The sequence below is a fragment of the Numenius arquata genome, chromosome 11 (assembly GCF_964106895.1).
Source record: "Numenius arquata chromosome 11, bNumArq3.hap1.1, whole genome shotgun sequence".
In the NCBI taxonomy this organism is placed as follows: domain Eukaryota; kingdom Metazoa; phylum Chordata; class Aves; order Charadriiformes; family Scolopacidae; genus Numenius; species Numenius arquata.
In genome coordinates this window covers 24,383,049-24,410,171 of record NC_133586.1, presented here as the reverse complement: position 1 = coordinate 24,410,171, position 27,123 = coordinate 24,383,049, and the positions used below count along the sequence as shown (strand labels likewise).

Genomic DNA, 27,123 nt, shown 5'->3' with positions numbered 1-27,123 from the left:
GGGTTATTTTACTGCCAAGTCAGGAATCAGTCCTGAACCACCATCTGAAATGATGCTCTCTGGAATGACACCAGCCTCAGGAGCGTGCAGCCACCCCAGGAACTGCTGGGATCCCCTGCAAGGGAGGTGTGAGTCCACCGCTTGATTTTTTAGGCAAATTCTGGCTTAAAACCAGGAATCAGTCCCATCTGAGTCAATCAGTGGCCAGAGTGGCTTCACTTATACTAGGGGGAGCTTTGCTTGATAAGCAGACACCCAAACATCACATCCCTCCCAGGGCATCAGCTAGCAAAGATGCAAATGTCCCAAGAAAGACAGATGGGGCTGGCCTGGCTGCAGACTCCTGCAGGATGGATCCTGCCACCAGCACCTTGCACCACACTGTTCTGCTGCACCCCAAGCGTGGCACAAGCCGATCCAGCAACCCCCACCACACACTCAGGATCTCTGCCACTGTCTGCAGTACCCCACTAGCAACGTCATGTTGCTACATGCAGTCTTCAGAGGTCTGACTCCTTCCCACCTCCATCATTAAATTAACAACCCAAGTATTTGTAACAAAGTGTTATTTATTAGAATATTACATTGCACTTAAAAAATAAGGAAGGTCTGACCCTGTCAATCTTGACCTACATGAAGGATACAGGGCCAGGCCTACAATAAATATAAATACTATGTACAGCTTATCTAAAATAAATATATAATTTAAAATGAAAAATATCTTGTTAAATAGCTGTTACCCTCCCACCCCTCCTGCGCCTAAGAAAGCCCCGAGCCCGGTCTCCTCGCCTTTCACAGTTTGTTCCTCGGCATGCACCGCAGTGGACGGAGAGCTGCTGGAGAGCCCCTGTGCTGCTGGCTGGCCAGTCCCTCCTGCCTCCTCGCAGCTGCCACTCCCAAGCCCCCTCCGTCCCACAGATGGCCACAAAACTCCCTGCAGTGACACCATTGCCAAACCAGCCCCAAAGCGGGTGTTGTCCTGCTGCTCCAGCAAGCTCCTGTTGTGCTGCAGGATCCCAGGGATGGCGCTGGCTCCACGGCTCTCACCTCTTCCAGGAGGTAGAAGTGCGTTAGTGCTGGCTCCTGCAAGACAGCGGCAGGAGAGCTCACAACATGCCCCTGCATGGCAGGGCTAAGGTGCCCGTCCCACCCAGCCCGGCAGGAGAGCCCTCGTGGCCACCAGAGCCCCAGCAGCAACAGCCACTCGCCACCGTGGGAGGAAGGGAGCCAGGATGCCAGGCAAACAGTGGCTAAGAATTGCACCGCATGTCCACCACGCTTCCCTTCCAGGGACCATAGGACTTTTTCCCCTGGACACATCCATCCAATAATCCCCAGGGCAAAGGGGACAGTGATGAAAACCTTATGCTGAATCAGCTACAAAACCCACCCCTGACATGATTACCAGCATCACAGAAATTCTTTGAAGGCATTACTTCATCCTCACAAAGATTTTTTTCTTTTTTTAAAAAAGAGAAGTAGCTGTAATACGTATGGGCACATCTAACGTCAGCGCTTGGACCAGACCAGAGGAAGTCTGCGTGCTTCCCAGCACCCGGCCACATGGCCACCCCTGGGGCAGAGCACACCCCGCTGCCCAGACAGAGAAACATCACACAGGGCTGGCAGCAAGCTCTCCCTGTGCCCAGCTACAAGGCATTACATTGGTGCAAGTAATATGCAGAGTGGGAGTGGAAAGGAAGGGTGGGTTTTTTATATATATATGCGTGTGTGTGTGTGTGCGTGTGTATAAATAGAGGCAATATCTAAGTAGGGGAAGTGACTCAGAGGGTCATTGAGGGAACAGAACAAGCAGGGGAAAAAAAAAAAAAAAAACAACACAAAAACCACCAAGCCAGAAGCAGGTTCCCCACTGCCAAACATCTCCAAAGCACATGGCAACAGAGCAGAGCAGGTACTTAAGGTTAGAAAGGAGGAGAAGGTGGTAGTGGCCAGGAGCATCAGGGGAGCAGGAAGAGGAGGAAAGAGGGCTGGAGCCCTAGGACAGCCCAGGCTCTTGGGCCAGATCCAGTGAGCTGCTTCTCCAGGTTCAAAGTGCTTTCAGCTCCTGCCTAGGTCTGGCACGGGATCCACGTAGCAGTCCCAGCCAACACGAAAAAGCAGAGCCCTCAGCCCCGCCGCTGCCCCATGCCTGGCTAGAGACTCACCTCGCCAGCACCCAGCATCCTCAGTGATTCACAGTGATGCCCAGCTTGATTTTCTCTTCGTTTTCTACATCGTAGACACCCCTCTTGTGACATCTGTGAGGGCAAGCAAAGAGACGCTTAGAGAACAAAGAAGTCCCTGCTACCCTCCCCTGCATGTGGTCTTTTCGGGGACGTGGATCCAATGACTCAGCCCTGTCTCACTCACCTGAGCATCAGCAGGGCTGCAATGATGACGAGACACAGGGAGGACAGGACGACAGCAATGACAGCTAGTGCTGTGGTGTGGTCGTATGCACTGAGAGGGTGCTCCACAGGCAGCGAGAGGCCATGGCATCTCTCTCCATGATATCCTGGCTGGCATCTGGGCGAGAAGAAAAGGCATAAAGGTTGGTGGTGACCAACCACAGAAGGTTATTGGGTTCTTCACACCTTCATGGAAAGGACCTGCCTCTTTGTTCAGCCTTAGGTCAGCACCAAGCCCTTGGTCCCTCTCCCATGAGCTGGGATGTCTGGTGTCACCATCACCTCCCTGGTACTGGTAAGTTAAATTTCTTCTGCCCCAAGCACTAAGTGAAGACTCCCAGAAAGGTTGAGCTCCCCCCAGTAAAAGGCACCGGGGTCTGTGCTCTTTCCAATCATACCCAGGCACAGCCAGACTGCCCAGACCACTTCTGGAAGTTGAAAGCCCCACGCAAGGGAGCAGAGAAGCAGCTGGACCAGACCTCAGCACTTCCCTTGGAGAAGAATGCCCCTGCACACCCTGCTATCCAGAGAGGTGCCACTTCCCTGCAGACTTTGGAGGTTACTTACATCACAAATAACGCTGTCCAGCAGAGCTGCATTACTGGCAGCAAACTGCCAACCCTCTCTGTGAGTCAAAGCGCACTGATGCAACCATATATATATATACATACATCTCTATATCCAGTGCCACTGACCCTCAAGCTTATCTCCAAGACAAGGTCTCAGCCCAGCCCTCCTGCCCAGCTTCCAACAACCACATGCCAGTGTCACCTCCCAGCCATGGCAGCGAGGCTGGGAAGAAGGCAGAGGTGCAGAGCCCAGCTTAGCAACATCCTCACCCCACCCTACCCTGGGGACCAGCCCAAGGAAGCCACGATCCAGGAGACCCTGTGACACAGGCAGCCAGCCTCCAAGAGCAGCCACAACCAAGTGACACAAGGCCTTATGGAGAGGACTGGGGCAGCTGGCCACTGTTCCTAAAAAACATGATGGCTCTGCGGAGATGTCACCCAGGGATGGGCTACCAGGCTGGAGCGCCCCAGCTGGCCTCCAGACCCCTCCTGCTTGCCCATGTCCCAGGATCCTGGTCCCCCAGCCCCAGGGATCTGGGAAGGGCAGGAGGCTGGGCAGGGAATGCCAGGCAGGGGACACCTAGCTGTCCCAGTCCCAGGCATGGGGTGCTGCACCCCACATTGTGCTGGGTCACCAGCCACAGCTGAGCCAGCAGAGATCTCCTCTTGCTGGCAGTCCCGAGCCCCCCGTGCAAGGGCCCAACTTCATGACAGCTTCCAGGCAGAGAGAAACTAAGCGGTTCAAGGAGCTGTGCGGAGCCTGATCCCTGCGGATTGCAGGGCACAAGATCTTGTGGGCACCATAAGCCAGGGAGCTATTATCTTACCCAGGCTCTGGGCGCAGGGCTGCGTGGCTCAGAGGATTGATAGCAAAGAACAAAGCCTCTTATATATCTGCCAGCTCAACCCCTGCCCACGTCAGTGGGGATCAAATGTGCACCCCTGGGTATTTCCTGTAGTAGCAATGCCGGATCCAGGTGCCCCAGCAGCAGGCAAATGCTTTCTCCTCCACTTGCCTCACCTAGTCCCTGCTCTCTACCTGCATCCCAAGGAGGGGGGCGGGGGGTGGGGGGGAGGTACACAGCCTTGTCCTTCATCAGGACCAAAGGACAGCTTGGGCATGGCTTTAGCAGACTGTCCCCAAAAGTGCTATCTCCAATCCACCTTGCTGGTGCCATGGCAGAGATGCTTTTCCTGCCTGCACCAGCATATCCCAACAGCCATGGGAGCTCCAAGCTCTCAGCCAAGGCTAGAAGCAGCGAGGGACAGGGGGATGCATGCTTTCAGAGTCAGGATGGGGCCTCACAAACCAGACCTGCAGAAGACCTTGGCTGCAAGACCCCAGCACCTGCTCACCTTCCTCCGAACCCCACCGCCATGGGTCTCCATACAGCAGCTCAGCTGGAGCTCACTGCGCCAGCAGGGGATGCTGGGTCTAAGTCCACAACTGATTTTGGTGGGGGATGGACATTGCTCAAGAAGCACAAGGAAGAGGCCAAGTCAGAGCTGTCCCCGCATGGATGGGGAACACACACTAAAAATATCTCCTCCACTCTTCCTCTGCCTGGCCCAGAGAATTGAAGGAACCATGACTAAGGCTTCCCTGGCACAGGCATATGCCAGCAACTCACATGCAGGAGGGAGCTGCCAGCTCTCGGATGTATTTGCATTCGCCGTGAATACAGAAATCCTTGTACTTCCGCAGGCATGGGTCTCTCTTCTTCCCCAGGCCTTTGCCTTTTCTTCTTTTATTCCCGTTCCCTTTTTTCTTGGGAGTAACCAAGCCTCGAGGCTTTGACAGGAAAGCAACTGGAAAACAATTAGGGAAGGAGAAAACAGCGATCAGACCACCTCAATACGTCAGAAGGCAGAGCAGCAAACTCTGGGCTGCTGCAGCCAACTCAGCCTTGGCGCTCCCGCAGCCTTTTGTGCAGTGATCTGCCCCCGAGCAGAGGGGTTTTTTCCATTTGGGGGGGGGGGTAGCTTCTCACAAATATCATGGCCTTTCCGATTCATAAGAACAATTCTCAAGGAAAGAAAGGAATCAGGGCCAGTGCAGGGGGGGGGAACAGAACTTTATGCATCTCAAATGTTGCTATTATATGCACCAGTCTCCACTGAACACAGAAAATTGCTATTTGCCCCTTTACTGGCTTTTATTTCCCTGATGAGTGCAGTCTTTTGTAAGACCCTATTCATGGCTCTGATGAACTCTCCTTCCTGTGGGTACAAGGATGACTTGCGAACCCAGAGCAGGATTAAAAGAACAAGCCTGGCTTAATTTTTGGTTTTGCAGAGCCAAAAAGATGGCAAGGGCAGCATTCCCATAAATTACAAAGGTACGTTTTAATTGCAGTGCAGAGACCAGTGGCTTTTGGTGCAAGGCCAGCTCCCTGCTGTGGTGCTGGGAAGGAACCAGAGCACTGAGCTCGTTGTCTGGACATGGATTGAAACCAGCAATGTTATTGGAATAGTTTTAATACATGCAGATGCCTAAAAAAACCTCAGCCCCCAGACTGATCTCGCAAGGTGCCAAGATGCTAGAGAGCGCTCACTGCTCTGAGAGGGACTGCTCAGCTCCCCCTGAACCATAGCGCTTAATAACTCCAGTGAAGCCAGGGAAATATGAACAAAGCTCTGTGCTGCTCGGTGTGGAGAGGGTGGCCAAGTCTAACCTGGCGAGTTGTAACCTGCCTAATTCCTCCTCAGCCACTTCCTGACATACCCGAGCTCACCTCCTCCTCCCCAGCAAGCGCCTCTCACACTGTGGCACACCAGTTGCACACCTGGCAAAGTTATTTCGCTATTTCTTCACACTACGCCTGGAAAAAAACTGATACTCCGGGAAACGAAACGCCCAGGCCCACGTGAGGCCCAGGGCCCAGCCAGGGCTCTGCCCCAGGCTGGCAGCAGAGACTGTGGGTTATCTCCTGACCCCCCAAGCTACCTCCACTGTCACAACCCCCCTACCCCAGGGCTCTGTCCAGGACAGCCAGAGATGATTTGGAAGATCTTACTGGCAGGAAAACTGGTCCAGCCCAGGTGGGCCCCCGGGGGATGCTGCCGCTCTCCTCCTAATCAGACCCCTGGGGGCCGTGGCACAGAGGAAGGTGCCTTCAACACAAAAAGCAGATTTTTTTTGTCCATAGCTCAGCCCAAGGCATCGGAAAAGTGCCCTGAGAGGCTTCAGCTTCAGTTACCAAATATCCCCCAGCCCCTCAGCCTGTCCCACAGACAAGGGTCAGCCCACGCCTGCCAGATCGCTTGCTCCAGGATAGGGTCCCCTTCTCAGGGGGATGCATAGAGGAGCAGGTTGGAACATCTTCCCCCAGCAGGAGGGATAACAGTGTTTCCCGGAGCCTGCGTCCCCTTGGATGCGAGGGGGTCTGTCTGCGTTTGCAGGTTTTTGTCACAGTCCCAGAAATCAAAGAAAAACACAGAAAAAAAAAGGAAGATGAAGTGCACAGGCAAAGCGTGCTCCTCCTAGCGCCAGGTTACTGATCTCAGCATGTCACATGTGCAAGGCACACGTACAGGTCATCCTCCTCAGCCTGTGATGGGCCCCCCATCCCACCCCCACAAGAGTCCCCGGCACACTGGCTGGTCCCAAGCCGGGGGAGAGGAGCCAAGCATGAATGTCCAGTAAGCCTAACAGAACGACAGTGTCCCCAACGCCCCCGTAGCAGGGACTGCCGGCTGACTAACCCTGCCTAGGTATGAGGAGCAGCTGTGTGTAGGCGGTGGGTGACTCACAGCAATCCCCTTGCCACCCGCCACCATTGCCACCATCTGGAAGGTGGCCACCATCTGAAAGCCTCAGTCACCATCCGGGGCTAGGCACCTATGGGCGGGGGCTGCCATGCCCCGCAGAAGGGGGAGAAGCCTTCCATCTGCTCAAGGAGTTGAAGCCTTGGAAACCCTTCAGACGCCTGCGCCAGGGACTTCAGGGACACAAACATCCCCTGGCGAGGAGCTGCCAAAGCCCAGTTGCCTCACGGGCTGGCCCCACTCAGGGCTGCTGCCAAAGGCGCTCCTACCCGAGGACGGGGGACTCCCCCCGAAGCAGAGCCAGAGTTGCTGCCGGGGCACCCCCGGGGCTGAGCCGAACCCAGCCGGGCCCCTCCGCGCCCCTCTCCTGGTTCCAACCGCCCCCAGCACGCCCCGTCAGACCGCCGCGGCCCCCGCCCCAACCCCAACAGCCCCGCCCGAGACCCCCGGCCGCCCCAGCGGCGGCTCCGCCCGCCCGTACCTCTCGGAAGCTCGCTGAGGTCGTCCCCCGAGGCCGCTCCGCCGCCCTCTTTCTCCGGGCTGCCGCCGAGCAGCGGGGCCGTGCCCAAGACCGGCGCCCCGCCGCCGCCCTTGTGCAGCACCTCGTTGTGCAGCTCGTCCCGGGCCAGCCCGCCCGCCGCCGCCGAGCACACTGCGGGGGAAAGGGAGGCACGGTCAGGATGACCCTGCCCGGGACCCCCCACGCGTGACCGTCACAGGGGCCGATTTTTCCGTTTGCCCCCACCCGTGACCAGGACCTCCCACCCGGGACCGTGTGACCCGCGCACGGTACCCTCCACCCAGGACCACCTCCCGATGCACACACACGTGTCCGGGACACCCCCACGCGTGTCCGACGCCGGTCCGACGTTGCCCAGGACCAGGGCGGCGTCGCCCGCACCCGGGACCCTCCACCCGGGGCCCGGGGCCGCGCCACCCGGGACCGGGACCCTCCCCACGCGTGTCCGCACCTGCCGCCAACAGCGCGTGGATCAGCACCGCCCGCCCGTCCATGACCTGGGGCACTCGCGTTCCAGCTCCTGCCCCAGCCCCTCTCCGCACCAACAGCCGCTCTCCGGCGGCGCGGCCCCGCGGCGGGTAGAAGGCGGCGGGGCGGAGCAGGGCGGGGCTGCCCGGCCGTCCCGCCCCGGGAAGGGCTTCCCCGGGTGCAGCGGGCGGGGTCCCGCTGGCCGGAGCCCGCCGGGGCTGGGGGGCAGTCAGGGGCTGTGGGCTGGGGGGAACCCCCCCGCTCCGGGGCTGCCGGGGATTGGGGGGTTCCTCAGCCAGCGCCGCAGCGGTACCCCCTGTCCCCAGCCCGGGGTTGCGTAGTGGTGGGGGGCCCGGGAGAGCTGATGATCCCTTTAGGGCTGCGCTGGAGCTGGGGCGGGGAGGAGGTGGCTGAGGGAAAGCAGAAAGGAAACTTTATTGCCTGGTCTCAGGCAAGGGAGAAGAAGGGGGATCACGGTGTGCACCGAGGCACCGGGGCGTCTGCTGGCTGGTGGGACTAGTGCCAAAGGTGGCCTGGGAGGATTCAGGAGGAGAAGTGCACCCTGCAAGAAGACCATCAGACAAGAGGCAGGACCTCATGGTTTAGAGCTAAAACTTCCTTCCACCCTTGGTGATGGAGGTGGAGACCCCAACTGGTTCAGTCACAGCTTCATCTCGCAATCCCCTCCTAGTCAGCCACTGTCCTTGTCTCCACCACCCCAGCCTGTGGCCATTGTGTTTGGGGGCTGCCAGGGGACTTCTCAGTCCCCTTCACCGTGCTGGCGGCTGCTTGTTGTGTTTGGCTTTGTCCTCAGCCCAGAAAATGTTGCTGACACCAGAGACAGGCGCGCGTAGAGTCTTGTCCCAGCTCATGTTCAGGTTGGCTGCGGCCCCTTACTGGTTCCTTGAGGTCCCGAGCCCCCAGCCCCCCCAGCAAGGCGTGATTAAATATTCCTGTCATTGTTGTTAGTGTCTCCAAGGAATACTGCCAGATTTGTCGACCCCCCCGCTCACGCCTTCCTTCTTGCTCAGACTTGACTTTTGCAATTGTTTGCTGGATGTTTTTCCTTCCGCCTCCTCCGGCCATCAGCACCCTGAAAGACTTAAGCAGCAGAGTGAGGCGGGTTGGTGGTGACCCAGCCTCCGCATCCCTGTGGAGCCCCGCGCGGTGGCTCCCCGGTAGGTCCCTTTGTGGGGATGGGATTTTCCCCCCTGCATGTCCCCAAGGCCAAGCATGCATGGGCAGTGATTGCCGGCTGGCCTGGCACCTTGGGAGAGGGAGGCACCAGGTCACATCAGCTGCCAGGGAGGTTGTTGGCACAGAGGGCTGGCAGTGGACTGGGGGGGGGGGGTGGCAGGCTGCAGTTCCTGTCTGCCTCCTGCTGCTTGCCTCCCTGCCTCTGCCTTGCTGCCTTCTGCTGCCTGTCCCCCTCTGCCTGCCACAGCCTCTCTTGCCTCTGCCTCCCTCTGCCTCTGGAGTCACCCACAGCCCCCCCACCTGCACCCCACTGCTTCCAGCCACGCACATCCCGTGCCAGGGGCTGTGCTGGTGCAGCTCTTACAGGAGGGGGAGGCAGGCCCCTGGAAAGTTTAGGTGCCCTGCAGCCTCCCTGCTTCTCCTCATCCATTGGTCCTGCTACCGGGGGTCTCCACCCCAGATAAGGCCCCCCCACACCCCATGCCACATCACTCATCTTGGGCTTGCTGGTATCACAGAGCAAACAGCCTGGCAGGCACAGGGAGCGGGGCTGGGGGATCAAGGCTGAGGGAAAGGCAAGTGCCAGGGTCCAGCCCCATGGGCAGCGTCAGTCCCCCAGGAGAGTGGCTCTGGGGAGCACTGTAATGGCGTTTTGGGGACAGGAGGATGGGGCATAGGGCAGGGCAGGGGCACAGGGCAGCTCACCAAGGCCACCCCAAGTCCCCAGACCTCCACATGAGCAAGGGGGCCTGCAGTGGAAGGACCCGTGGCAGCCCTGAAGCTGGGGGAGGGCAGGCATGGCAGAGCCAGAGGACGGCTGGCCAGGTAGTCATCCCTCCCACAAGGTGTGACCCCTGCCACTGTTTGACACTCCCCCCGCCATATGACCCTATGCCATGCCATGTGATCCCCACACACACCATTTGAGGCCCCCAACATGTGATGCCCCCATGCTATGTGAATCTCCCCACGCTGTGTGACCTGCCCACACACCGTGGACCCCCACCATGCTGTGTGAATCCCCATCACGGTCTGTGACCTCCCCCATCACTCCATGTGATTCCCATCACATTGTGTGAGCCCCCAGACCCTGTGCCCCCCACTACACCATGCAGTTCCTCACACACTATGCAACCCCCCAGACTGTGTGACTCACACACACTGTGTGCCTCCCCCAGCATGCAGCCCCCTCACTCAGGCCAGGCTCCCTCCCTTCTATATCTATGGGGGAATCACACCCCAGCAAAGCAGGATCCAGGTGTTGACCCCAGCCTCAGCCCCGACCCCTCCCCAGGCTGCCCCCCTCACTCCCACCCCTCCTCCTCAAGGACCCAGGGGTGGCCTAAGCTGAACTCGCTGCCTCATGGCTGGGGGATGCCTTGGCACCCAGGGTGCCCTGGCATGGCTTGACCCCCACTGTGCTGCAGGCTACTGCCTTCACCCTGTGCTAAAGGGGGGGCAGGGGCAAGATGAGGCTGGCCCCATTGGGCAATTGCTGGTGCTGGACTGAAACTGGTTGTGGGACAGGAGAAAGTGACGGGCAGGGGGGAGGTTTTGTTGTACTTCGGGATAGTGGGGATGATGGGGAGGGCTGCCCCCCCTGCCTCCCCCAGGGCTGGATCCAGCACCAGCAACTCCTCAGCCTCAGCTCCCATCCCATCCACCACGGGGCAGGTACCAGCAACCCAGGGACTGGCGTGTGCCCACCTGTGCTCCCCTGAAACGTGACTTCAGCCGTGGTGGCACCTGGCCCATCACCGGGCTTCTCCTGGGGCTGAATCCTGCCGGGGGCCAGTGAGTTCCAGCACAACCCGCCTGTGCTGGCCACTGTTTGTGTTGCCTGCCGCCGTGTTTGCATTGCACACAACCCAGCTGTTTGTTTGCACAGAGCCAAGGCCGGTGATGGCAGCAGCAGGCGTGCTGCAGGCAGAGCAAGCATGGGGCCCTGCTCTCTGCCCACAACACCATGCCATCTCCCTGTGCCAAGCAGGGTGGTGTGACTGTGCAAGTATCCTTCCTCCCTGCACATGCTGCAATATCCACTTGCCTACCACAGCCCATGCGGATGCCCTCTGCACACCGGGATGGCCACAGCCCTGACGCACTCCTGACCCTTGTCGTGAACCCCACCACTGGCATGCCCCTCTTGCCCCACTCTGGATTTCCTCAGCAGTGACATATCCTTCCCCAACGCACGTCTTCACATCTCCTTTCCCAGGAAGAGCTGCCACAGGGCTGTGCCACCCCTCTTGCCATGGGCACAGGGACCTGGTGCAGGCACCAACACTGCCACCAGGTATCTGGGGTTGGCTTTGCTGTATCCTCACCAAAGCCTCGCAGGGTGCGTGAGAGCTTGGGGACACACTGCTCCCCCAAGAGCACCAGTGCAGCTTTGTCCACGCGGGCCACTAGAAGGAGGCAGGGGAGTCTGCTGGTCTCTGGCCCAGGTGGGTTGGCCAGGGGTGGCAGGAGCCAGCCACAATGGGACCCATGGGGCTGGCCCCAGTGTTTTGAGATTGTTGTTTTGGGCTTGGCTCCCATGTAGTGGTTTGTGGCCAGTTTAAACTGGTTCACAGCTTTTATAACATGTGGGATGAGTAGGATCCTGCGAGTGCCAGCAGCTCCGGAGGGGATCCCACACCTGTGGGTGCCAGTGCTGGTGGCCATGCGAGCCCACATGACCAGGGTGGCTGGCACAGCTCTCTGGGAGGCAGATGCCCACTCACAGCCCAGACCAGAGGGGAGCAACCCTGAAGCTCCGTACCAGGTTTTTGGCTGCAGCATCTTTCCCTCCAGCATGGCCCCTGCATCCGAGCAAGCCGATGCTGCCCCGCAGTGGGAGGAGCAGGGGCATGCCACCTGCCCACTGCTCTTCGTTCAACTCAATCAGCTCTTCAGCACACCGGCAGGGCTGGAGTGGAGAGAGACGGCCAGGTAGGCACTCCTGCAATGGCCACGCTGCATGCCTATGCTTTGGGAAGCCCAGCCTTTGAAAGCTCAACTCTGATGGAGCCCACGGCCTCTCTGAAGGCTGTTGGTTCTTCAGCCTCAGCCCCAAAGCAGGGCTTCTCACTGCCCTCTGCCCCCACTGGTGCCTGCTTCTGCTGGCTTAGGGTGACATGTTTCATGGGAGAGGGTATGGTGTCAGGCAGGACGCAGGCAGTGACCCTGCATGGGCACAGTGGCCTTGCTTCTGCTCCTGCCTTTGCTGCCTCTCCAAGGCTCCAGATCTGCGCCAGGGCTGGGACAGTGCTTTGACACTCTCCAGATCCGTCTGCCTACCCCGGGGGGTAGGTCAGGGCAGGCTTGGCTGTGGACAGTGGGGCCCAATGGAGAGGAGCCAGGGCTGGTGTGGGGCAGGAGTATGGTTAGGATGTTCCTGCGCCCCACACCACCCTTCGGCTTCTTGGCAGGGGCCCAGGGACATGGGCACAGGGACAGGGGTCTGGAGGCAGCAATGGGTCTGCCCCTGGGGGTGGGAGAGTCTCATGGGGGACAACACCACTGGGCTGTGGCTGTGATGGCTCTCCCCAGCACCCAGCCCTCTTCTCCCCCTGCACAGGACAGTGCTCTGCCGGTGCACACTCTCCCTGTGCAGCACGCTGAGCCTCGCTGCGGCAGCACACCCACCCATGGAGACAAAGGGATGCTCTGTTTTCCCCCCAGCGTTAAAATATTTGGCATGGCCTGAGCATGGCAAACAGTTCAAGAAACTTCTGTCCTGACTCCAGCAAGCACTGCTAATGGCAGAGCAACCCCCAGTCCCAGCACAGCCTGGGGATGGGTGGGTTGCGAGTAGCCCTGCGGAGAAGGATTGGGAGTACTGGTGGGTGACAAATGGGACATGAACTGGCACCATGCCCTTGCAGCCCAGAAAGCCAAGCGTCTCCTGGGCTGCATCACTGGCAGCGTGACCAGCAGGTCGAGGAGGGGGTGCTCCTCTCTGCTCTGCTCTGCTGGCACTGCGTCCAGCTCTGGGGTCCCCAGCACCAGATGGACATGGACTTGTAAGAGCAGGGCCAGAGGAGGCCATCAAAATGGTCTGAGGGCTGGGACAGCTCTGCTATGGAGAGAGGATGAGACAGTTGGGGGGTTCAGCCTGGAGAAGAGAAGGCTCCGGGGAGACCTTAGAGCCCCTTTCAGTCCCTAAAGAGGCTCCAGGAAAGTTGGGGAGGGATTTTTTTACCAAGCCTGTAGTGACAGGACAAGAGGCAGTGGTTTTAAACTGCAAGAGGGCATGGTTAGTTTGGGCATAGGGAAGAAATGTTTCACAAAGAGGGTGATGAGACATTGAACAGGTTGCCCAGAGGAGTTGTGGAAAGATTTGAAGTCAGGTTGGACAGGACTTTGAACAACCTGATCTAGTGGAAGATGTGCATGCCCATGGCGGGAGGTTGGACTGGGTGGTCTGTGACAGTCCCTTCCAACCCAAACCCTCCTGTGATTCCATGACTGGTGAACCCCCCCGATCAGGAGATCAGAGGGAAGTGTGGGTCAGCGGGAATGGGGATGTAATTGCTGAGGCTGCCCACCTACCTCTGCTCTGTGAGCCCACTGCAGGCCCCTCTGAGCCCCCAAACCCCTCCCTGTCTTTGCCAGCCCCATGCCAATGGGAGATCCAAGGGATGGATCCAAGCTTCAGCTCCCACTGCCTGGCATGGGGCACCCTGTTACTGACCCCACACATCTCCCCGCACAGGTGGATAAAGTTTGAGGAGAAGGTGGAGGATGGTGGGGTGCGCTGGAGTGCGCCGCATGTCCCAGCCCTCCCCCTGCACAGCCTCTTCCAGCTGAGGAATTGCCTGCAGAAGGGGACAATGCTCCTGGATTTGGATGCCCTTTCTTTCAAGGAAATAATCGGTACGTGGGGAATGCAAAAGTCACCTCCTGGGATGGGCTGGTCACCAGAGAGAGTGTCCCGGGTACCTGGGGTGGCTGTCTGCTGCTCCAGCTAAGTGGGCTTTTCCCTGCACAGCCACCCACTAGCCAGTGAACCGGGGGGACTCAGGGGTGTCCTCATCCATGTTGCAGACAGGGTGCTTTCTGGGCAGCCCGAGGAAGCAGAGCTGCAGCCTGAGCTGAGGGAACGCCTGGCAGCCCTCCTGCTCCGCCAGCCACGGCACCAGCCCACCAAATCCCTACTGCAGCTCCTTGCTGAGCTCGTCCTCTCTCCGTGCCAAGGTAGGCATGGCGCCTGGCCATGGGTGGTGACATGGCTGTCCCACTGGGCATCCCTCCACTGCCACCAGCCTGGAGCAATACCCATGCTGGCCATTCACTTGCATTTGTATTTTGCTCCTTGCTCCTTTTTTTTACAGGGAAGGCCAAAAGCTGGTCTGAGCCTGGAGCCCAGGTCTCCGAAACACCTCTTAAGGAACAGGTAAGACAGGACAGAGCTGGGCTGAGAGCAACTGCTGCATCCTGGGTGCCCAGCTGCTGCAGCCCTTCCTTTCAGCTGAGAAATCAATTTAAGAAGAAGGTCCCACTGGGGACCGAAGCAGCCCACATCGCTGTTGGTGAAGTTGAATTCCTGGAGAAGCCCTTCACCGCCTTCATTCGCCTCAGGCAAGGGGTGGCCCTTGGCTCACTGGCTGAAGTTGCTCTCCCCAGCAGGTAAATGGAGCATGGCTAATGGCCCTGTGCCCCTTTTTGTCCCTGTCTCCCCACTCCCTCCTGCACAGGACAAGGCTTTGTATGGCAAAAGCAAAGGGTACAGCACCCAATACTATGTGCAGGCCCAGAACCCTGGCTCACTGTTTCCCTTCCTGCTATTCCCACCTCCTTAGAAGCATCCCAGGACAGGCTGAGAGTACAGCATCTGCCGGGCAGCCTGAGGGGGTCATCCCCTGGGTTATCCCCACCTGGGCTCTGCATTCACTCTCCTACTTAGGAGAGTCTGGATGCTCTCCACTTACTGACTGGGAGCATGGGGGGCTCATGGCTGGGAAGGAACACAGGTTTGCAGGAGTTTCTTGCCCTCTTACTGTCAGCAATGCTCTCCTGAGTGGTGGGGTGGCTCTTGCAGCACTGTTGGCATAGGGGAAAAGGAGCAAGGCAGGAGGTGTTTCTCCATGGTTGAAGAAGGCATCCTCTGAAGCCATAAGGGGAAAAGGTCAGTGTGCCTCTTGAGCTGAGGGCTTCCACGCAGCGCGTGGAGAAGGCAGGCCAGGATTAGGGGGGACATTGCCACCTCCTGGTCACTCTGCCCGGAGCACCCATTCCCAGGAGCTGGGTGGAGCAGGACATCCATTCACCTCCTGCTCGCTCCTTGGTGGAATATCACCGAATCATAGAATTATAGGCATTAGAAAGAACCTTCGGAGATCATTTAGTCCAACCCTCTTGCCAAAGCAGGGTCACCCAGAGCAGGCTGGACAGGAAGGCATCCAGGCAGGGTTTGAATATCTCCAGAGAAGGAGACTCGACCACCTCTCTGGGCAGCCTGTTCCAGTGCTCCACCACCCTCAAAGTAAAGAAGTTCCTCCTAATGTTTAGGTGGAACTTCCTATGTTCAAGTTTGTGCCCATTACCTCTTGTCCTGTCACTGGGCACCACTGAAAAAAGACTGGCTCCATTCTCCTGACACCCACCCTTTAAGTATTTAGTATTTATAGGCATTGATCAGATCCCCCCTCACCTTCTCTTCTCCAGACTAAAAAGACCCAACTCCCTCAGCTGTTCCTCATAAGAGTGATGTCCTAGTCCCCTCATCATCTTTGTAGCCCTCTGCTGTCCCCTCTCCAGCAGTTCCCTGTCCTTCTGGAACTGGGAGGCCAGTTCTCCAGTGCTTCAGATGTGGCCTCACCAGGGCAGAGTAGAGGGGGAGGATGACTTCACTCAACCTGCTGGTCACACTCTTTCTCATGCCCCCCAGGATGCTATTTGCCTTCTTGGCCACAAGGGCACGTTGCTGGCTCATGGTCATCCTATTGATGACCTCTGAGGTGTGGGATTTCAGACATATTTCTTCAAGAGCTCTGAGCCCTCTTTCCAATCTCCTCCCGTGTGCCTGTAGTCCTATCAAACTTGCTGCCTGTGCAGCTGGCAAGCTCTCCTTCCCAATGCTATCACTCCTGCATCCTGCCTGCCAGCAATACTCCCATGAGCATGACCCCACAGACCCCCAGCCAAGGATGTCTCCTTCTCTGCCCCAAAGACCTGTCCCCCATGCCCTCCCTCCTGGGTTTCTGCAGACCCTCTGATCCAGCCGGGGTCCTGGTGTGCCATGGTCTCCCATGGGGTTTCCATGCAGCAGGCAGCAGACACATGTCTTGTCTTCTCTCCCTGACCCCCCACTTAGGGTGGCTGCCCCTTGGGGTGGCAGCAGCCCCCCAAGCCTGCCCAGATGCCCTCCCCAGCATTCCCACAGCACCACAGTCTCCCCTGGGAGAAGCATTCCTACTGAGGAGAGGGCTGCTCAGGAGATGTACTGTCTCGCCCACAGGTTCCTCTTCATTCTGCTGGGTCCCCAAGCCAAAGCCAAAGCCTACCACAAGGTTGGCAGGGCCATGGCCATGCTGCTGATGGATGAGGTGAGCCTGGTGCAGCACCCATGGGTGGGATGGGCCTGGGATGAAGCCTAGGCTGAGGACACCAAGGCTTCTCTCCTCTGCAGGCTGCAAAGGAGGAGGCAGAGGATGGGTGTGCTGGTGGCTTCCCTTACCCAGCCTAAGAAAACAAAGGTTTGGGGTGGGTCTGTAGGATATAGGTACACCCATTGCATTGAAGTGGATGGGTGTCTTTCTCGGTGATGGCTACAGGCTGGGAGGAAGGCTCCAAGTGGCTGAACACAGGGATGTGGTGGCTAAACCACAGCATTTCCCCAAAGCTGTTCCAAAGGGTTGCCCGGCAGGCTGAGCACCGAGAGGACCTCATCGCAGGGATGGAGGCATTCCTGGATGAGCTGACTGTGCTTCCTCCTGGGAAATGGGACCCCAGTGCCCGGATTCCTCCACCGAACTGTCTGCCATCTCTGCACAGGAGGTAGGCTGGAGGGAGGGCACCCGCAGACTCTGCCAGACTCTCTGCAGAGTCTCCCAGGTGGAGACATTGTGATTGTGGAGACTGTGACATTGAAATCTCCATCTCCATGGAGATGAAGCCACCCAGGAGCCAACCTTTGCCAGTGAGGTCCTCCCAGCCAAGCCCCCCTGCAGCTCCGGACGATGACCACAGCTCTGGTCCCCACTGCTGTCAGTCCTGCTGTCCCCTCAGGCAGGAGCTGCTGGGAACACTGGGTTTCAGCACTCAGATGTGAAACTCATCCTCTGAGCAGGACACATCTGGCTCTGCCCAGCTCCTCCACGAAAACTGGTCCTGCTAGAGCTGGCTCCAGGTCTTGCTGGAGGGTTGGGTTGGAAGGGACCTTTGAAGATCATCAAGTCCAGCTCCCTCATCTCTCCTCCTCCTGAGCTTTCCCCTCCTCATTATTAGGGATACACGAGGTCCCCCCAGCCCTGCTTGCACCCCTGTCCCCTATCATAGTGTCCCCTAGATGCAGCTGAGTCCTGAGGGCTCCAACCTGAAGCCTGTCATCTCAGGCTCTGGTCTGCCACAGGACCACCATGCACCCACCAGACCGGCAGTCGCATGGTAATGGGGACATGGCAGCAGCTGGGGACAGAGCTGGCTTGGGGCATCCACACTCCAGGGAGGAGCTGGAGAGGACAGGCAGGTGGGTGCCTGGAAGGACAAGGGTGGTGAGAGGTGCAGCAGGATGCTGAATTCGGGGCAGGGCACCAGCTCTCCCCAGCACATGGGGCCACCATGTCCAAACCACTCTGGGCTGGTGCCTCCAGGGGAAGGGATTGTCCCTTGCCTTGCAGTTCTCTCAGGGGGTGATGGCCAGCCAGGGGGCTGCTCTGAGATCTCCATCTGCTGCCCCAGGCTTTTCGGGGGGCTGCTGCAAGACATCCGGAGGAAGGCACCATGGTACGGCAGTGACTTCTCTGATGCCCTGCACCCCCAGTGCCTCTCGGCAGTGCTCTACATCTACCTGGCGACGGTCACCAATGCCATCACCTTTGGGGGCATGCTGGGGGATGCAACTGCCAACATGCAGGTTGGTGTGGCTGCAGAGCACCCTGCACAAACCCCACTCAGCCCAGCATGCAGGATTCCTGGGTGTCCACCTACCACTGTGCCCAGGTAGCTCGCAGTGCCCCCAGGGCACCCAGCACCCTGCAGTGCAGGGAGGTGCAGGCAGCTGCCTGCAGCTGTGCTGCTGTTGGGGCCACGCCTGGTGCCACACCATGTGCCTGGTGCCTGGCACCCCTCCCCTGCATTTCAGGGGGTGCTGGAGAGCTTCCTGGGCACAGCCTTTGCTGGCTCCGTCTTCTGCCTCTTTTCTGGCCAGCCCCTGACCATACTGAGCAGCACTGGCCCTGTGCTGGTCTTCGAGCGCCTTCTCTTCTCCTTCAGCCAGTAAGTACCCTGCCACAGACAGTTCCTCAAGCCACTGTCCCCTGGCTGGGGCACAGGCCACCATCATGCCAGGCAGGTGTCATTGTTGAGGCTCTGGGTCACCCTTTCCACCAGAGAGCACAGCCTGGACTACCTGGAGTTTCGCCTCTGGATTGGGCTCTGGGTGGCCTTTTTTGGCATGGTCTTGGTGGCCACTGAAGCCAGCCACCTCGTGCGGTACTTTACTCGCTTCACCGAGGAAGGCTTCTGCGCCCTTATCAGCTTGATATTCATCTACGACTCCCTGAAGAAGATGCTGAGCCTGGCAGATGCTTTTCCCATCAACTGGCAGTACCGGCTGGACAATGTCACCTCCTACAGCTGCATCTGCAACTTGTCCAGCCCCGGTGAGCCCAAGCAGCTGTGGGGCTGGTGGAGAGCAGGGGGCTGCTGCCCTGGGACCCTGACACCCGGCTAGATGGGGGAAGGCACTGGAGGAGGAGGAGGCTGCTCAATCCCATCCTCACCTACCTGATCACATTGGCACCTTCCTCCACTCCCCTCCATGCCGTCCGTTTGCCCCTGCCTCCTGGCACTGCCCAGGCACCAGACAGGGAGCAAGGACGGCCTTGGTCCGGCTCCTGTGGCTCTGAGTTGGGAGATGCCAGGAGCTGGAGGTGGGCATCTGAGGGGGTTTGTGCTGCTGTTTCTAGCCCGGTCTGTAAATCAGTGGGTGCTTCCTGGGGCCTGAAGATGTGACCACACTGATCCCACAAATGGGACTCACAGTGTACCAAAAGCATCAGTGTTGGGCACAGCCTAAGGCTGATGGTGCCTCTAGTGGCTGGTGCTCCCTTTGCAGGGGCGGGAGTCACCCCTCGACGCTCCCTGGGCATCAGCCAGTGCCAGGGCTTCAGGGGTCCCATGGGGACCCATCCAGCACCCTGAGGCCCTGGGTAGGCCCTGGGGAGCTGCCCTGATGGCAGCACAGTCCCATTCAACCCTGATGGAGCATCCCCATGTTGCTGGCACCCTGACCCCACCATCCCCTTGCAGGTCACAGCTCCACAGGGAATGACACGCGAGGGGCGAGGGGCTGGGGTGGGCCCGAGGTGTCTGTACATGATGCCTCCTCGCCTCCTGCCCTGTCCCCACAGCCTCCCATCAGCCCGGCTGGGCTGAGCAGGACCCAGTGCCTGGGTCGAGGTGGGCATCTCCTGGGAACCAGCTGCCAGTATGTGCCCGATGTCACCCTCCTCTCCTTCCTGCTCTTTGGGGGCACATTCCTCTCCTGCACTGCACTCAAGCACTTTAGGAGCAGCCGCTACTTCCCTGCGGTGGTGAGCATCTTTCGGCCACTCTCGTTGTTGGGGTTGGCTCCAGGTGCTATGACCTGGGTCAGCCCCCAGCCCTGGCCAACCTCTCTCCATCTCCAGGTACGGAAGCTAGTGAGCGACTTCGCCATCATCCTGGCCATCCTTGCCTCCTGTGCCATTGATGCCACCCTGGGCCTGGAGACCCCCAAGCTTCTCATCCCCAGTGAGCTGAAGGTGCTGGCGGGGTGGGCATGGTGCTGCTGGGGAGTGGGTCTATGCCACCCACAGTGGCTTTCTTGTCATGCTGCGGCTGTCCTTCCCACCACTGGGTTCAGCCCTATAGGGATGCGGTCTGTGCCCCAGCAAACAAGAAGGGGTTGGATCTCAGCTGATCCCACATTCTGCAAATAACCTGACTCAATCCAGAACTAACAGCGTCATGGTACAACTCACGCTGGAGCGAGAAACACAAGCTCAAGTCCGGGCTTGGGCTCCCCACCCTGGGTGTGGAGTGGGGCTGGCAGCATCTCAAAGCAGCCCATGCTTGCTGCCACCTCCTTGGGCTTGCCATCATCAATGCCCAATGCCACCTCTTCCACTAGCTCCCAGGGGCACATGCCCAGCTTCTGGCTTGCAGTGCCCAGGAGCTATCCCCTGCTCCACCATAGCCAGGGTGTCTGCCTAGGAGCTTACCCAGGATGAGTGAGGATGCTCTTCCTCCCCCCAGGTGGAGTATCCCTGGATGTCCACAGGGCTCCAGCCTGGGTACCCAGGGCTGGTCCCATCACCCAGCTGCACTGCAGACCTCACAGGTGGTTGGTGGCTGCCGTGACCCTTCTGTTCTCCACAGCCCACAAATCCAGCACGGGGCTGGATCATCTTCCCCTTTGGAGCCAACCCGTGGTGGGTCTGTCTGGTGTCTGCGGTGCCTGCCGTCCTTGTCACCATCCTCATTTTCATGGACCAGCAGATCACAGCTGTCATCCTTAACCGCAGGGAGTACAAGCTGCAGGTGAGTTGGAGACAGGGGACAGGCTGGACCCAGCCAATGGGGAGGATCCAGGTCTTGGCTGGTCCCCATGGGCCAGGGGGGCAGCCAGGGGAGAGCAGCACCCCGAGCCAGCCGGCAAGGTGGGCAGACCCCACTGATGCCCCTCTGATGCTGTTGGGGGATGGTTTGCCCCCAGCCCCACTGCCTCTCCTGTTGCAGAAAGGAGCAGGCTTTCACCTGGACCTCCTCTGTGTCTCCCTCCTGATGGCTGTGACCTCTGTTACCGGCCTCCCCTGGTACGTCTCAGCCACTGTCATCTCCCTGGCTCACATGGAGAGCCTGAGGAAGGAGAGTGCAACCTCAGCCCCAGGCGAGCACCCCAAGTTCCTGGGCATCAGGTATGCAACAAGCCCAGACCCCGCTCCAGGGGATCCTCTGCCCACGGCTGTGGAGCCAGGAGTCAGGCACATGCCCATGCTGGCCAGCAGACCCAGCTGTGGGGCTGCTTGTGTCTCCCTGGGGGTGCCGCTGGTTCCTGTGGTCATCACGGCTGAAAAAAGCAGAGGCCCTGGGGGCCGGGAGGGCAGGTGTGGGCTCTGGGCTCCTGAGGGACTCCATGACACCTGTGACACCTGCGCTGCCTCCTGCAGGGAGCAAAGGCTGACTGGCTTGGCCGTCTTTGTCCTGACGGGGGTCTCTGTCTTCATGGCACCTGTTCTCAAGGTAGGGAGCCTGGCTGCTGAGTTTGGCCTCTTTTCCAAGGCTGGGGGTTGGCTATGTCCTCCAAGACTGCAGGGCTCTTAACCCAGCCCAACCAGGCTGCTGGAAATCAAAGCAGCAAATGCTGCGGCTGCATCTGCAGGCTTTCGTACAGGAGAGGATGCTCATTGAGCGCAGCCACCTCAGGAAATTGTGCCCTGCTGACCCCTCGCCCCACTGTTTTGCAGCACATCCCAATGCCGGTGCTGTACGGGGTCTTTCTGCACATGGGGGTGGTGGCGCTGAACAGCATCCAGGTGAGAGAGGACTGCACTGGGGGTGCTGGTAGGGGCTGTTTTGGGGATGAGCTCAATACCAGCTCTCACTGCACAGCAGAGCCTGGATTTTAGCTCTGCATGATGTGCAGCCTGGCATGGGTCTATACCCCACCAGGCCTAGGACAATGAGGGACAGAGGGACCTTTCTGAGGCAGAGGAGAGAGAAAGAGAGGTATCTGGGATGCTGAGGAGCAGGAGCAACTTCTGCATTGATGGATCATGTGGTTTGGGAGAAGTGGAGGGAACAGTGCATAACCCGGATTTGTTCTCAAAGCTGCAGGGACATACCCATAAGGGAGCTGGAGAACTGGGACCTGCTGGTCCTTTGGTCCTGGCATTGTCACTGATGTGCCAGCTTGGTTCCTCTCCTGAGAAACCCACAGAGGGGAAAAAAATCCCCACTCCAGAAGTATCTATCCCCCCTTTTCCTCTAAACAGTACGATTTCCCTGTAATTACCCTGCTCTGGATCACAGGCTGGGAAACTCCTTCCCTCATCCCTCTTTCTGCTTGGGGAATCCGGGGCTGTGCTCTGGCAAAGGCAGCAGCAGCATTTTCTTGCATGCAGGGAGGGGAATCAAGGGGTTGTTACCTCTCAAGCAACCCTTTGAGACCAGCTTGAGTCCTTTCTAGATGTCTGTCTGGAAAGTGCTCCCCTGGCCTGGAACAATGGTGGTACCAGGACCCCTGGTCTTGCAGCAAACCCACTCACCCAGGCATCACTTGCAGTCAGCACAGATGGCAGGAGGGCTGAACTACAAAAACAATGGCGAAAATCCATCCTGCCAGCCCCATCCCAATGAGGAGGTGGGTGAGAGCTATCTGAAAGCTGGAGGTGCATGACCCATGTGCCATCCTCTCACTACAGCTCACAGACCGTGTGCAACTGCTCCTGATGCCAGCCAAGCACCAGCCAGACCTTGCCTACCTCCGCCACGTGCCACTGCGTCGGGTGCACCTCTTCACCATCATCCAGCTCCTGTGCCTGGCCCTCCTCTGGGTCCTCAAGTCCACCATGGCTGCTATTATTTTCCCAGTGATGGTATGACATCCCCTGTAATCGGGCGGCACTGGTTTGGTGCCAGGCTGGGTGCTGCCCACATGTGCCTTGAGCATTGCCAGTGTCCTGGCGCTTGCCTTGGGCAAGGGATGTGGGCACTGCCCTGGGTGATGACCCAGGCCCTGGAGGGTGGTGTACGTGGGCGCTCAGACTTCTGTGGGCTGGCAGGGTCCCTGCAGGGCCACAACACGGCTTTGCACCAACTTTCAAGTCCTGCATTAGGGCTGGTTGGGGCCATCGCTGCCTTGCAGGCATTGTGCAAGTATTGTCCCCTGGGACCAAGCCAGGAGAGGTGACACGCCGCCTCCCTGGCACCCACTGGGGAAACAGAGGGGGTGTGATGGGGATCCCTGGCCGCCTGCCCCGAGCGCTGTGCGGTGCTGACCCACGCTTTGCCCTGGCAAAGCTGCTGGCGCTGGTGGGGATCCGGAAGGGACTGGAGCGCATCTTCTCCCTGCACGACCTGAGCTGGCTGGACAGCCTGCTGCCCGGCGAGGCCGGGGAGGGGGCGGAGAGGAGACGGCCGGGGAGGCGGCGGGCAGAAGAGAGCGGCAGCGAGGGGGTAGGTGATGTCCGGGGCGCCAGGCTCCCCGGGGCGGGGGCCGAGGCTGCCTGGTGGGGCTGGCAGCTGCAAGGCCCGGGAGCGCCGCCAGCCCCGTCCCACTCTCGCTTCCCTCTCCAGTCAGAGCTGGTGCCGCGCCGAGCGCCCGAGATCAACACCTCGGTGAATTAGGACTGACGCCGGGACGCGGGGCCAGTCGAGGGGCGGAGGAGGCCGCGGCCGGTCCGCTCCTGCCCCGCTGGAGGGGAACACCGGCCCTCGGCGGGGCCCGGCTCGGCTCGGAGCTGGGCAGACCGGCCGGGCCGAGCCCCGGCGCGGGCAGGGACGGCTCCCCCGGGTCCGGCTGCTGGAAGCGCGGCCCGGCCGCCAGCTCTCGCCTCGCCCCGCGCCTCCCCTGGCCCTGCCGCGCTCCTGCCGGGCCCGGCCCCGCCCGAGCCCCGCGTCCTGTCACGCCGGTCCCTGTGGTGACAGCCGCCGCCCCGCCCCGCCCCTCCTGCCGGTGCCCCGGCGGCGCGGACACAGGCCACGTGGTGTTGCCACGGCGGGAGGGGCCACTCACGTCACTGGGAGCAGAGTGACGGCGCGTTCAGCCTACGACAGCCCGCGCTCGGGACGGGAGGGCGGGAAGGGAGGGGGCGAGCCGTTCGCCTCGATAGGCAGCGCCCGCCTCCAATCGCCGCTCGGGATAGGCGACCGTGTGACGGTCTCTCGTGTTGACGGAGACCTTCAGAGGGGTTCGAAGGGGAGGGGGGGGGCAGGGCACGGCAGGAGCCAATCGAGCGGCGCCAGACGCTGTGCGTTGTGAGCGACGTGCTCTTCTACCAATCGAAATCCGCAACTCCCGGATTCACTTTGACGGACAGCCCGCCCGCCTTATCGACGCCCGCAGCTCTGGCAAGGCACACGACTGACGTTCCAGATGACCAATCAGCTCCCGCGGAGTTCAGGAAGCGAGGCCAGGGGAACGGGGCGGGGCGGCGGGCTCTAACCGTCTCGGCGTGCGCTCTCAGGGCAGCATGCTGGGAGCGCGTGACGCGACTAAGAGTGGCGGGCGCCGCGCCCAATAGCGCGCCGCCGTCGGCCGAGCGCGCCCAATGAGCCCGCACGGAGCGGCGGGTGGGCGGCGCGGCGCCCGCGGCCGGGTAGGGTGTGAGAAGTTAGTGGCGCTGCTGCGGTGCCGTGAGGGGACGGAGACGGCTGGGCTCTGCGAGCGGCGGCGGCCCCCACCAGCGCGATGCTCACGGACGGCACTGCCGCCCCCGTCGGCGACGAGGAGATCGACTCGGTCGCTCCCCGCTCGCCGCCCGCCGCCGAGCCGCCCGCCGCGGCCGGGCCCTCCCCGCTGGGCTTGCGGGCCGTGCGCCTATTCGGGGAAGCTGGGCCCGGCGGGCCGGGAGGCCCCGGAGTGCCCGCGGCCGGCGAGGCCGCCCTCGACTTCAAGCTGGCGGCCGCTGTGCTGCGGAGCGGGGGCGGCGGCGGCGGCTCCGGCAGCGACGAGGACGAGGTGTCCGAGGTGAGCGATCCCGCCCGCGGGCCCGGCCCGCCCTCCCCTCCGCCGCCTCCTGACAGGCCCGGCCGGCGCCCGCCCTCCCGCTGGCCGCGCCGGGCCCGCCGCCGCCCAGAGCGGGCGCGGGGGTCGCGGGCCGCACCACACCCCCCGCCTCCCCGCCGCCATGGGCGTGAGCGGCCTCACCGGGGGCGGGGTCCCGGCGGCCCCGCACGGGCAGGGCGGCCCGGGGCCTTCTGCTTGGGCTCGGGGCGGGGGGGTGTCTCGGCTCCGCCGCGCCTCCCGGCGGGCCCCGGGAGAGGTGGCTGGGCGCCCCGCCTGCCCCCGCCGGGGGCGGCCGGGCCCTCCGCTCGCCGCCGCTTCTCTGCGGGCGGAGGGTCGGAGAAAGCCATCTCCCGTGGTGCTGTGTCCTGACCTCTAGGAGTGGTTTCCACTTTGAACCAGGTTTGGGAGGGGAGATGAGGTTCTCTGCCCAGTGGAGAACAAAGTAAAGCCTCTGGTCTCCGGGGCTGCTGCCCTGGACTAGGGAGGAAGGAAATGGGATTCCCAGACTCTGCTAAAATTCCTGAGATACATAGATATACACGCACACACTTTTATGCAGTAGAAATATTTCTTACCCAACAAAATGGAAGAAGGTAATGGAGCTATCTTCCTTTGATCTTTCAAACCTGCCGAAAGTTTCAAGGCAAGGGTGCAGGGGAGGGACTGGAGCCTTATCCCAACCCAAATAGAGCATTGTTGGGCCTGTAAACTTGCATCTAACCCTGCTTTACGTAGCCTAGGGAGAGAAGAAAAATGAAGGCTTTTATCCGTCACTACAGCCCACTCATCCTACACCAAAGGGTGAATCTTATTTCCTTGCCTCTTTTAGAAAGAAGACTTGAGATCACAGCCACCATTGTAGCACTTATGTAGTCTTAGCAGAAAGCAGGAGAAAGAGGCTAGCACTTGCAGGCTTGTTGGGGTTCCAGCGCTCTGTACTTCTGTGTGCTTCTGCAGGAGGAAGAAGATGGTAGCCAAGGCGATACATACCATTTGTTCTTTGGGGGCCAGGAATGGGTACTTTGGTATGTCTCCACATTTCTTCTGAGGAAATGGAAGGAGAGAGCCCTGCATTCATCCTCCCATGTCTAAATTTTTTGCCTTCCATTGGTGATGACCTTTTGTTCAGCCCTCCTGAAACCCAAACTGACAGGTCTTATCTGAATAAAAAAGTGACTAAACTGAGGTAGACCCACATTTGCACTTTGCTTGTGACCACCTAATCTAAATTAAAAATTGTGTTAAGAGCAGGACATTTAACTAAACTAAAAATCTAATCATCAGGTGAATGAGCACTTGTGTGCGAACGATCCCTGTGTGATTGGTATCCTGAACATACACTGATGTGGGATTGCGTGTTGAAGGACATACCTGTTCTGGGAGCTGGAAGGCCTATTGTAGATAGAATAGGATGCAAGTAATTTATGAGTTTCCACTCTCTAGGATGTCTTTTATGTCACATTTTAATGTATCTTTGAAGATACAAAGCAGTAGTTACAGCACGTGGAAAATGAGGGGAAATGGGCTATATCAGAGTGTTTGTGGCTCTTTACAAGATGAGCAGAGTTCTGATTTGAAAGCTTATGCCTTTTGAACCTGCCCCATTATTTAAAGGATGTGTAGATTGAACAGCTAAGGTGTTTACTATGAGCACTCCATTGGTCTCTTGAGTAATAGCAAGTATTAAGAAAGACAGCCTATTATAAATAACGTATCTGGGAGGTTGGCATTGAGGTAAAAAAAAAAATCAAGGTTCCCAAACAGCTGTTAAAGTAAAATTACTCATTTGAAAAACCTAGGAAAGGCTTTCTTATTTAAAATATATAATAAAAAAAAAATAAGTTGAAATTAAAACACTTCGAGATTTCCAGAACAGGGTAGAGGAGTTGGGGTAATCTTGAATCTGAAATTGCCTGGGGAGTTCTTCTGTCTTATGTTTCTGGTTGTGGAGAGTAACCTGGGGAGGAAGCATGGGTGGGAAGGATGTGCCTTGCACCTTTGCTGCCTGGCTAGGCTACGGGCTATGGCTGGGAGGACCAAGAGTGAATTTTTTTTTTTCCAATTTTTTTTCTTCTCTATGTATGAAAACTAAAGAAGCACCTGTTGTCAGTGGGGGTTTTTGTTGGTTTTTTTCTTTTTTTTCTTACTTTTTTTTTTTTTAAAAACAAAGAAAAAGCAATTAAACTCCTGGGATGGAACATTGCAATTCTTGAACAGCACTGTTTTGAAAACCCAGTGACTGGACTGTGGTCTTGTGCCATGAGTCAC

General features: G+C 59.1%; 3 protein-coding genes across 3 annotated transcripts in view; 2 read left to right on the top strand and 1 right to left on the bottom strand.

Annotated features, from left to right (window-relative positions):
• Positions 1-554: 554 nt before the first annotated feature.
• On the bottom strand, positions 555-7,821 carry HBEGF (heparin binding EGF like growth factor). The gene is made up of 6 exons (XM_074156519.1): positions 7,723-7,821; positions 7,233-7,403; positions 4,615-4,792; positions 2,374-2,529; positions 2,169-2,261; positions 555-1,083 (listed from the first exon to the last, which is right to left on the bottom strand). The coding sequence occupies exons 1-5, from the start codon at positions 7,763-7,765 to the stop codon at positions 2,189-2,191; spliced, it is 621 nt and encodes a 206-aa protein (XP_074012620.1). The 5' UTR covers positions 7,766-7,821; the 3' UTR covers positions 555-1,083; positions 2,169-2,188.
• A 3,780-nt stretch (positions 7,822-11,601) lies between these two features.
• SLC4A9 (solute carrier family 4 member 9) lies at positions 11,602-23,474 on the top strand. The gene is made up of 20 exons (XM_074155812.1): positions 11,602-11,870; positions 13,636-13,796; positions 13,968-14,117; positions 14,255-14,316; positions 14,392-14,549; positions 16,381-16,468; positions 16,765-16,919; positions 17,494-17,610; positions 17,823-17,997; positions 18,226-18,359; positions 18,474-18,745; positions 19,395-19,678; positions 19,775-19,888; positions 20,505-20,666; positions 20,865-21,043; positions 21,296-21,368; positions 21,593-21,661; positions 22,550-22,723; positions 23,148-23,303; positions 23,424-23,474. The coding sequence occupies exons 1-20, from the start codon at positions 11,602-11,604 to the stop codon at positions 23,472-23,474; spliced, it is 3,003 nt and encodes a 1,000-aa protein (XP_074011913.1).
• Positions 23,475-24,537: 1,063 nt separating this feature from the next.
• Positions 24,538-27,123, top strand: part of ANKHD1 (ankyrin repeat and KH domain containing 1) — a 117,795-nt gene continuing 115,209 nt past the window's right edge. The window contains exon 1 of the mRNA XM_074155688.1: positions 24,538-24,816. Coding sequence (XP_074011789.1) covers positions 24,538-24,816 — 279 coding nt within the window. The remainder of the gene's footprint in view (positions 24,817-27,123) is intronic.